The sequence below is a fragment of the Nelumbo lutea genome, chromosome 1, assembly GCF_056320005.1.
Source record: "Nelumbo lutea isolate HS-2025 chromosome 1, American lotus-T2T, whole genome shotgun sequence".
Classification (NCBI taxonomy): Eukaryota; Viridiplantae; Streptophyta; class Magnoliopsida; order Proteales; family Nelumbonaceae; genus Nelumbo; species Nelumbo lutea.
Window position 1 is genome coordinate 70,587,599 of NC_142684.1, and position 11,559 is coordinate 70,599,157.

At 36.8% G+C, this 11,559-nt stretch overlaps 1 protein-coding gene across 2 annotated transcripts; it reads right to left on the bottom strand.

Annotated features, from left to right (window-relative positions):
• Positions 1-474: 474 nt before the first annotated feature.
• Positions 475-10,977, bottom strand: LOC148875200 (trigger factor type chaperone family protein). Of its 2 annotated transcripts, none has more exons than XR_016104897.1 (13): positions 10,407-10,838; positions 9,941-10,024; positions 9,403-9,531; positions 8,121-8,209; positions 7,821-8,004; positions 7,216-7,306; positions 5,569-5,723; positions 5,314-5,406; positions 5,114-5,206; positions 1,613-1,693; positions 1,242-1,412; positions 1,068-1,163; positions 475-858 (listed from the first exon to the last, which is right to left on the bottom strand). XR_016104897.1 is itself a non-coding variant. In XM_088964278.1 (13 exons), the coding sequence occupies exons 1-13, from the start codon at positions 10,701-10,703 to the stop codon at positions 781-783; spliced, it is 1,620 nt and encodes a 539-aa protein (XP_088820404.1). In that variant the 5' UTR covers positions 10,704-10,977; the 3' UTR covers positions 475-780. The 2 variants fall into 2 exon arrangements, 1 of the variants encoding a protein (XP_088820404.1); XM_088964278.1 differs by having other exon boundaries at positions 1,263-1,412; positions 10,407-10,977.
• Positions 10,978-11,559: the final 582 nt, after the last annotated feature.

Genomic DNA, 11,559 nt, shown 5'->3' on the forward strand with positions numbered 1-11,559 from the left:
AGCTGAGGGGAAATCAATTCTCTCTCTTATTCGCCAGTCACACCAATGTAGTTCCAAAATGTATATGGGTGTGGGCTTGGGGCAACGGGAGGCGGGAGGAGGGATAAAAAAAAGCAGATTTGGTGACTTGGCTTTCATTTACGAGTCCAAAGAAAGGGACAGAAATTAATCCAGGAACAGCGTTGAAGAGGGCGTTAGGGAATGCAAACATGTTTGGTTTGTTTTGTCTAAGATGCATTTTTGTATTATAATATATTCTGTTTTGTTTTTATGCTATTATAACATCAGCCGACCGGCTGCAGATACACAGAAACAATGGCATCAATGTCGGATGGGTGGGAGAGAATAAAAGATATATTTCTGTGGGAGAGAATATGTTAAATGGGTCGACCAACATTTATTATTCTCACTGCTTCTAACGACCTGTCATGCCACAACCCACAAGCATTCCTTCTTATCACACAAAAGTAGAAGTTAAAATAAAAAAAACGATGAAATAACGACATCAACCAATATGCATCATAAATGTGAATCTGACCCTCCTACAAATGGAAAAAGAAGATTGTCATGGGTTAGAAATTTTGATCAATTTCTCTCTCCTTTCTCATTACACAGTAAACAACTAGAGATTAAGGGTAGTTTGTGTTGCCCTTGCACATGAACCAAAAGATGGGTCTGTGAATAGGCCTACATTCAAAAGGGGAAGTGGGTGGGGACTCTGGAGCCTCATTGCTGTTCCGAAAGCCCTATCATAAGCATCTTACCACTCAGATCTCCCTCTCATCTGGTTACATACTGAATGTCTGCATGTTCCTTCAACCATTCAAGAACCTTCGCACCCTCTAAGATTTCTTGCACCTACACAATTTGAAATATGGCTCTTGCGTTACAACTGGTATCTATGTCATATAGAATAATAGAATCAATAACCCATTTGTACTAATCATCTCACTACTTTTATCCTGGACGCCAATAAGACATGCATCACATGATGGGGTCCAAGGAACACATTTCATAACGATGACAAATGCCCCTTTACAATATTCAGTAGAATGAATCATACCAACCTGTTCTCTTACTCGCTCCTCATCATATTCTTGCTTATGGCGTTTAAATTCGGCAATGGAATTCTCAACCTCTTTGACAAGCTCATCTGTTGAATACTGCAACAAGATCAAGCATGTGAGATAAAAAAAAAAAAGTGTTATACATGGAATGTGATTGTAAACAGTGAAGATTACATTTTAACAGAAGAGATCCACCTGCAAGTTTTCGCGCTGGAATATATCTCCAACAGCCAGATTCTGTTTTATCACATTTATTATATTCTCCCTCTGGCTTTCCAGATACTCATTTACTGCTTTTGGGCTTGAAAGAGAAGCTAGCTGCTTTTGATCAAGCTTCATATTTGCCTGTTCACAGGACGCCCAAAAATCAGAAAGAATATATAAGATCATGAATTGGAAAAAAAAATAATAATATCAAATTGCCTGCAGGTCCTAAAACCATGAATCCTGCAATCTGCAGTATAAAACTCCTTTGGAGCAAGGAATCCAATTTTAAAACCTTCAAATGAAAGCTTCAATTTTTAATTTGTAACTTCAGTTCAGACCTGTATCTGTAAAAGTTTTGCTCCATAAAGTTGTCTGCCTTGTTCCTCAAACAAAGATTGTGGAATATCAACCTCAATCATCTGAAAATTCACAAGAAATATAAGTACTAGATAGAACCAAAACGTTTGAGGAAAAAGGTAGAATGTGACAACTGTTAGTAATAAGTGGGACAATCTAAGAATGTGTTCCATAGCATTTATCTGCCATTGTATTAGACACAATCAGAAACACAAACACCCTCTAATGCTACGACATTTTTCATTTAAAGTTTTATATTTTATTAAATAAATTTGCTGCGCTCAGAATGGAATTCAGGAAAGTACTCCATTTCTTCATTTCCTAATGTGCCATGCTATAGAAGGCATTCAAGCAGAGCCTCTTGATTGAGAAAACATCAAATTGATCTTTCTACTATCAGCCCCTTGCATAATAATCTAGAGTAATGCATTGGCATTTCTGCATAGATGGGCATAACCAAATACACTTCTCGCCCATTTATGCAAAAATGCTGTTGTGGCAACTTATTGCAATATAATAGCAAATAAACACCAAGATATCAAAACCTTCTAAACCACATCTCTTTTAGACCAAAAAGAAATACTACTCATGGCAAAATGCAAGAGAAAAAAAAAAGTATTTCTCTCTGTGGTTGGGGTTCCCACCACTTTCTAATAGACCAAGAAAAATGACTCAATGATTACAATCATTCAATCAGCTTAAACAAGTGTGCATACCCCCAGGTGGGCCCTTTATGGGTGCGGCACAATCCTTGTCTTTCCAAACCTAGCCTAGCTCAAAGTGATCCAGCCTGATGTCCAATCTGAGTTGGATTAAATTCAAGTATGCTGGTTTGAAAATTGCAAACTAGTTCTTTTCAAATAGAAAAAGTGTTGTCCAAAACCAAGGCCCAGAAGCACTTAAGCGCTTGAAAATAGTTTGAACTTTCAAACACGTCTGAAAGGGAATGGAAAGCAAATCCAGGATTAAACAAAAACCCAGATTGTAGGGTTTGACAAAATCCCATATTTACCAAGTCCTTGAAAATTTATATGTTGAGCTCTTTCTGTAAACATTCTTTAAGGATTTTAATCTGCAATACTAAAAGTTCAGCATTAGTTTTAGAAGATTTTTGTCTCAAATAGGATTTAACTATCTGGATGCAATTAACAATATGGATGGTGTGAATTCTAATGAGAGAAATGCAGTGGATGGAACAAGCTCTTAGATTGAACTGTCAGATCCAAAGGTGGTATGAATAAGGAAACTCAACTAAGATTTGTTCCAACTATATGTGGTTGGCTATACTGCCACAGAAGGCAAAAGGATAAAAAAAATTGTGCTGACCACAAAACCTTTGTTTAACCTGTTTGTGTTAGGCCCCTACATGGATTAGCATTGTGTTTTGGTCCATCCTCCTTGGACCACCTTAGTGATCCACCTAATATAAGCACACATACTGTGCTCTTGTGCCATTGGAGTGGCTCAAGTCATTTACCTTGTCAAGACCTTCATAGAATGTAAAGGTAAATTATTTTTTTGATAGGCAAGTGTTGGTACTGTACTAATAATTACACGTCAAAAACTGGAGCATGGGTCCCATATATAAAGTGCACAAGGTCCGTGATAATATAACTCATGTACAATGTATACAGCCTATACAACATCCAAGGATTGCAAAATAATACTGTCATTCATTAGAAAAATGATCATAACATAAGCCTTCCAAAATCCGTCACAATTGATGGCTAGAAAAAGATCAGCCCTTCAATCTTCCTGATTCCTCCAACTGCTCTTGTGCCCAAAATTTATAAGATTCTGCTCCTTACGAATAAACCAAGAAATACCAACTCACTTGGTTGTGTTATTGATAAGCAATCCAGAAAATCTAAAATGAAAGAAAGATTTTCAATTTTATTCAGGAGGAAAATCCCGAAACACAAGTTGTGGTTGTTGTCAACTCCAGTCAAATTGGGCATGAAGAACATAAAACCAAATTTAGTTGATGAGATTTCAGTGACATAACTTCACTAGTGTGAACTTATTTTACACTGCCAGTCTCAAAACTAGATAAAGGAGGAAGGTTGCATCAGGTTGGTAGCCGATTAAAACAATGGGACTTCACCAGGGTGCAGCAGTTGCCCCTTATTTATTTGCACTGATCATAGATGAATTGACTAAACATATCTAGGAGAACGTTCCATTGCGCTTGTTGTTTGCCAAGGACATTGTTCTAAACTTTTAATTGATGAAACTAATGAAGTATTAAATGCAAAATTAATTTTATGGATGAATACCTTAGAAGCAAGAGGTTTTAAAATAAGCAGGAGTCAAGCTGAATATATGCAACACAAATTTATTAATAAAAGTGCAAATCAGGATACACTTAGGATTGGAGATCAAGAAATAACTCAATGTAACCTTTTCCGTTACCTTGATTCCATAATTCATAACAAGGGAGAGATTGAGGAGGATGTTTCCCATAGAATTAGAGCAGGATGGACAAGATGGAAGGGTGCATTTGTAGCCTTATGTGCTAGGTAAATACCACTTAGATTAAAAGGAAAGTTCTATAAAACAATTGTAAGGTAGCAAATATGGAGTAGGGTGTTTGGTAGTCAAGAAACATGTTCAAAAAATGACTGGAAGAAATGCGTGCTAAGATGGATGGTGCAAAAACTAGAAAGGATAGGGTCAGAAATGAAATCGTTTGAAGGAACCTAGTAGTAGGTCCAATCCAATAGATGATAAAATGAGAGAAAGTAGAGTCAGATGGTTCAATCACATGCACGAAAGATCATCTACAACACCCATATGAAAGAGTGACCAGTAACAAGTTGAAGGGGCAAGAATGGCTAGGGGCAGACCAAAAATGACATGGGTTGAAGTAGTAAAAAAATGATACAAGTGGTCATAATTTAACAATTGATATGGCATAAACAGAATGGAATGGCAAAACAAGATTTATGTAGCCAACCCCATATAGTTGGGATAAGGCTTAGATGATGATGACGAGAAGACGGTAATGCTGAGTTGCTAACATCTGAACCTCTTTCACTTAATCATAATACAAGTAAGACTTGTACCAGTAAAAGAAATTTGTCTTTATGTCTCCATAAAATTATATGCATATAAATGGGGCTGAGATTATATGCTCGAGTAAAATTCATTATTAAATGGGGCTGAGATTTTCCAAACCTAGAAGTGAAACCCAACCAAAGTGGAAAACCCATTCAACATGGGCATGAAATGAGTTGGATCAAGTGAAGGTCACCCCACTTAAGAATAAATGAAAGGAGGTACCATTGCCTTTATGTCTATTTGATAGGTCTGTAGATTCCCTCATGACAATGTCATGCTCAATACCCAGTTAAAATACGGTTGAAAATTGAAGAGCAGGATTCCATGAAAAGTGCAATATTTGGTCAACATTTCCAACTTGTTCTTTCAATAAATAAACTGAAATGCAATATTGTTTCATAAAACTGTGAAACTGAAATAACCTTACGAAGCTGATCAAGAATTGCATTATCTGTTGCTTGTTCTCTAGCTGTCTGCTCCACTTCTTTACATCTCTGAAATAATGATTCTCTGACCTGAATGGAACAAAAGTTTTTAATCCTGAGCATGTTCTAGACATTAAAACTGAAATTATCTCCCCCCCCCCTTGTTATCTGTGTGTGCATATAGACAAAGGGGTTACCTGTTCCAATGTACTGCACCCAGGAAGAAGCCTATCGGCTAGAGAGTCATCCAATTTTGGCAAATCTCTATAAAAAAGTTCTTTGCTTTCAACCTGGGAAGGGAATAATTAGACAAGATAAATATATTTTCCTTCAAATATATGTCAACTTTATACAATAACATTTATGATAAAAGATCAAATTTGTAGAAAATAATCTGTACCCAAATTTCTCCCCCCTCCCACCTTTCTCTTGTTAACTACTTAGGAACTCACAGTAAACTGAGCATGAATGCCACGGAGGCTTTCTTGGGTCCATGACTCTGGAAATACAAGTTGAAAAGACTTTGTTTCACCTCGTTGAATCCCAATTATTGAATCAAGAAACCCAGGCAGAAGTTTATCACCTTCTTCCGTATCAAAATGAAATCCTACAAATGGAAACCGATTAGGTAAAAATTACTTCTAGAACTTAGGATTGTTATATCCTTTAACTGCAAGGCTATGAGAAAACCATCTAAACAAATCATTAATGAATGGAAGCATCCCATAGACTCATCATGTACAAAGGAGTTGATTGACAATGATAATTATGATTGCTTAACTTGTTCTGAGATTATTTCCAAGCCCCACATATGATGCATACATAGAATGTTAACAAAAGGAAAAGTTAATTTGCTTCAAAAGTTGAGTTAATTTTGAAAACAAAGACCTTTACTACAGAGAGCATGTTTAAGTCATGGAGGATATAAAGTAGTCATCTTCCACAGTTATTGACAGGAATTGGACCCACAATCTTCATCCGATAGGTAAATGTTGATCCATTTGTAGAACCTAATAATCCAATGTGATGATTTATAAATTCTGGAAGAATATAACATATCGGATGGTTTAGAACTTATGAATCAAACAGTTGTTCCATTCTCTCTATTCACATTTAAGACAGCATCAGGAAGGATATCTTTTCTTTCTTTATTTTTTTCCCTTTTTTTTTTTTGGGGGGGGGGGGGGGGGGGGGAGAGGGGGTGGCTAGAAAAGAACTAGATAGGATATATAGCAAATCAGATAGTCCTTCTAGTAAACTAATTATGCAAGCCAACGCCTTAGAGGCTTGCACCATTCCACCCTATCGACTTCACTATTGCCCCAAGATGATCAATGAAATCCAGAGACATATTTCCCTCGCTATCTGTTTTAAACAAGGTAAAGTACGTATAATATTAATTTGTTAAAAGTATATCTATACAATTTAGCACATCTTCATTAAGAGGATGCCCAAAATATGTGTTAGACATTGTTCCATTCTTTCCTGAAAGGTCAAAGTGATCTCTTCAAATTGAGTCCACAATATTTCATATGATAATATCTTCTTCAATGCAGTCTACGGCCATCTTTCAGTTGCCTTCAAGTCAGATATGGCGAACTCCAATTCCATTACAATAATAACACTTTCACGAACAGACCCTCCTTTGACAGTGTTGGCGCTAGTTTGGCCAATGTTAATAGCTTCTTTAGATCCTCTGAATAGTGTGTGGTGTTTCATTTCCATGGGACTATTTTCATATTAAAGGATACACAGTGGGAATGGTCCGTTATATGTTTATATTAATAGCCTTTGTTATTTATCATAAAATCCTTTCTTACTTCAGCCAATCAATCTAGCTGTACTTGATTCAGCAATTTTCATGAAAACTACTTACCAACTATATTCGATTCAGTGTTCAGCTAAATTTTCATAAAGAAAATTAAAATATGTCAGGATGTTATGCATGAAGTTTCAAAAAGATTTCTCAAGTTGGTCTCATATACCAAGTTCCTCTTTACAAATGACAAAATGGAAGATATTAAGAAGTGATCTCATAACGTTTTAAGTGGAAAAATAAATCTTGTGGATTTTATGGGTTAGGGTTCATATGGACAAACCTTTACTCTCTGCAGCTGGAATTTGTCGAGCATTAGATTCATCCTGCTCAACTGTTGTTGCGGATATATCAAGGACAACAACATCACCAATCTGTGAATTTTCAAGATAGACTTTAGCAGTAGGATCATTTTCTTTTCTCCTTAAGCAGAACTCAGTTACATTGAAGTTTGGGAACAAACTATTGGAGCAAACTTCTTATTGGGATTCTTAAAACAAAACCATTATAGGCACCATTTTAAAGTTAAGCGAAATATAGTTTTGAAATGAAACTTGGATTCTATAGGGTTTAATTTCCTAAACATGAGAGAAGGAAATTACTTGAAAAACCCAGAAGCTCAAAATGTACAAAAATATACATATAGTGATAAAAAACTAAAACTTGTGTAACTAATTAAGAATATTCCTCTATATGTATAACATTTTAATAACTGAAGCACATCTGCCCATCAACTTGGACTTCCTTGTTTACATAACTACCTAGAAAATCCTTCACTGTCCATCTCATTATTCATCATCATTCAGGGTGAAGAAATGCTAGTTGACTCAGAACAAAAATTGCAAGCATAAAAAAATACATTTGAAATGTAACTGAAACCAAATATACCTGTAATCCCCTATCAGTTACAATTCTTAGTGAACCTAGATTCTTGTGGCGACGCCTTAGCTCTTCTTCAGAAGCTTTTTGAGCATCTATGTCACTGTCTATCCCAACAACAATCTTCAAGTCCTTGTATCCATTCTCAGGAATCCATTTAACCTCAGGTGCAACGTCGACCACAACATCATATCTGGAGCCAAATACATCAACAACTATTTTAGATTCACAAACAAATAGAGATGATGATAATTGCACATGTGATGACATTTAAGATTCCAAGAACTAAGAGATAAAAACTTGACAAACCTGAGAAAACCTTGAAGAGAATAGGCTTCCTCCAATTCAGGAAATTTGGTAACAATGCGAACGGAATCTTTTAAGGCCTTCCCAGTCACCTAAAGGAAAGTGGATCAGGATAGCAGCTAATATGCTTAAACAATCAGTTCCCTGATGATTGGCAATAATTTTAGAAGTTCATAATTTCTTGTTCTCTGTCATAATATTGAAAATATAAGTAAACTTGGAGCATATAATTAAATAATAACATAATAAAGTTTTCCAATATTCTATATGTCTGTTTTTTGATATGGAGAACCATATGTACAGCATATTAGATCAGCATAAAAGAATGATAAACACAATCTTTAAAGCTAAACGTAAAATGGACATAATTTTTTTAGAATGAAATAGTTCAGTTATTATTTCTGCCTTTTCCACATTAAAAACTTTGTTTCCATCCCTTCTAATTTGTGAAGGTATAAATGGCAAGGAAAACAGGGTTTTCATCGCAAAAGAAACCTGCATTCATTTATTTAATAAAAAATATGGTCTCTGAGAGTGGAATGATGAAACATGATTTGTGCAGTCAACCTATAGGTGGAACCGGGAAAAAAATTGAGTGGTGGGGCAAGTATATAATCTAAAAGGGTATATAGTTTTCACTCTATATATGTAAATACAATTTTCATTCTTTTTTTCTCCTGGTTGTGCCCCTTTTCTGTTCCCATAGTATTGAAGTTAAGACAGAAGAAGTACATCGTAGGATTATGAAGACATATATTCTTTTAATTTTGGTCAGTCATGGAAGATGCTACAGCTCTAGAACTAATTCAGTTACCTGGTAGAATTTTATTAACTACTTACAACTCCATAAAAATTTACAAAAGATTGCTTTCCTCCACACACACACACACACGCAAAGTACTAAAAATTTTTTGAAAATTAAACAACTTCCGACAACTGAAATCATCATCATCTATGCCTCATCCCAATTATATGGGGTTGGCACAAAAGGGCAGACCAGTGCATGAGGCTCCCACCAATGCATGGTCTGGGGAGGGACAGATGTACGCAGCCTTACCCCTGCACATACAGAGAGGCTGTTTACAAGATTGGAACCCTGGTCAGATATGTCACAATGGAGCAACCCAACCGTTGCGCCAACTGAAATAATAAGGAGAAATATGTAATTAATGTGATTAACAAAAAGGAAACTTAAAACTTAGACCCAAAAGTTTAACTTACAAGAAAAGGCCAACTTATTCCAAAGGCAAAGGATACAAAGAAACCGATTAAAGATGTAACATACCGATGACATTGCATGTGGAAGGGTCCTCTTCAGAATAGATTCAATTGTAGCTCGCTGAACATTCTTTTTGCCAACATAATTTACAAGGATAGTCTCTGGAACATTCTTTCCCGGGCGAAATCCAGGTACCTGAGCATACAAGAGCAAACTGTAAATGGCAACTTGGCTTCTTTTTTCTCATTACTAACGGAAAAATGAATAAACCACCAAGCATGCAGGCAGCGGTGCTAAGAATTATTGAGCTTTCAGTGGATTGACACCAAGCTCTAAGATCTCAAAGTTTTCAGTGGATTGATCACTACGCCTAACCCTAACCCTAGATCTCAAAATATCGCTTTTTTGAAAATGTGGAAACTTCTAGCGATAACTAGAAATGGCTTTTCATGAGCGTAGGACGTTGTTGGATTCAGCTAGACAGAATAATCGAGTAATTACTGGCCACACTGAATTATAATGCAATACTGCTTTACAGATCACCAGGCATATCGAATGACAGCTAAAATAGCCAAGGACAATCATTGAACTGAGCTAGAAGTACCTTTGACTGCTTCGTAATCTCCATGATGACGTTTTTGTAACAATCCTCGCATACAACTGATGGAACTTTCACAGTTAACCGTACCTGCAGAAAACACCAGACATTAAAGAACAGAATCTGGGCCCGTAATAGCATATAATATGAAAGGATTTCTTCTTATCCACCGTTCAGTTTATGAAAAAGAATGGAGACAATATATACCCATATCAGAATTTGACAGTTCCTGTAATAAACAAAAGAAAGGGGAATCCCCAGAACACGCGAAAAGATATAGAATATAGACTGCATTCTGAAGCTCTGGAAAGAAACATCAAAGTGAACATTTTGAAACGAGAAAACAAAACAATTGCGTCTTTATATACACTATATGAATTAAAATTAGCACGTAAAATTAACATTTTCAGTGATAGGCAAACAAGAAAAGAATTCAAATTCCGAAACGGTGAAAACAAGAAAAGAGACTCACTCTGGAGATGGGCTCCTCGGTTTCTGTGACCTCAATATCAGCCGGCAGTTTATCTTTGTCAGTGTCGAGAGCAACTGCCGATGCATGGATGGAGCGTTGAGTTTGAGCCAGGGTCCTGCGAGTTGAAGATATGCGAAGAGAAAATTGGCGGGAAGCGAGGGTAAGTCTCGGAAAACTGGTAAATTCCCTGATGGGTCGAATACGGTCAGAGAGAGGAGTCGAAGCAGAGAGGCGAGAATTATGAAATAGAGAGGGTTTCCAATTTAAACGGAGGGTTGTGGAACTCAACAGATCCATTTCCCTTTCAAAAACAGTAGCAGCTTATTAGACTGCTCAGTTCTCCGCAGATAGAAAGCAGTGAGAGCTTCGTTTTAGGTGGCCAAACAGGGAGAGAGAGAAGATACACGAATTCGGATAGGACGAACATTCTCCTTGATATTTCTCTAGGATAAGAAAATATCGTGGCAACGTAGACGGCGCCACAATGCACGCATCGCGCCATTGATGCGATGGCCCCGCAGTGCATAAATGTCGTCAACGGTTGAGATATGTTACAAGATCCGAGTCCATCAAAGTGCTGAATCAGCTGATCTTGAACTACTGAACAGCATTATGCTGCAACTTAGGACTTACGTGGGCCCAACCCTAAGCTTAATCCATAAACCTGTTCATGGGCAGGGTGGATTTTAGGCCTCTGGCTCAGGCAAGAGTCTAAAATATGGGGAGTCCAATTTGGTAATGTATTATATAATAAAATTATATATATATATTTTTTTAAGTAATAGTGAGATTTTTCATTATTATTTTTTAGGTTTTGAGGTCTTTTAATATAAATAAAATAATTATTAATTGAATAAAAAAGGAAAAAAATTTCTTAATTTCTAGTCAGGCTCGGCCCCGATCCTGGGCTTCAGGCTTATATGAGGGCCAAGCTCAGGCTCAAAACCTAGGCATGATGGTCAGGTCAGGCTCGGACTCGGGCCTGAATATATTCTATTAATATAGAGGCAAAGCCTGGTGGCCCGACCCTGGGCTTCAGGCTTTATATGAGGGCCAAGCTCAGGCTCAAAACCTAGGCATGATGGTCAGGTCGGGCTCGGACTCGGGCCTGAATATATTCTATTAATATAGAGGCAAAGCCTGGTGGCCCGAC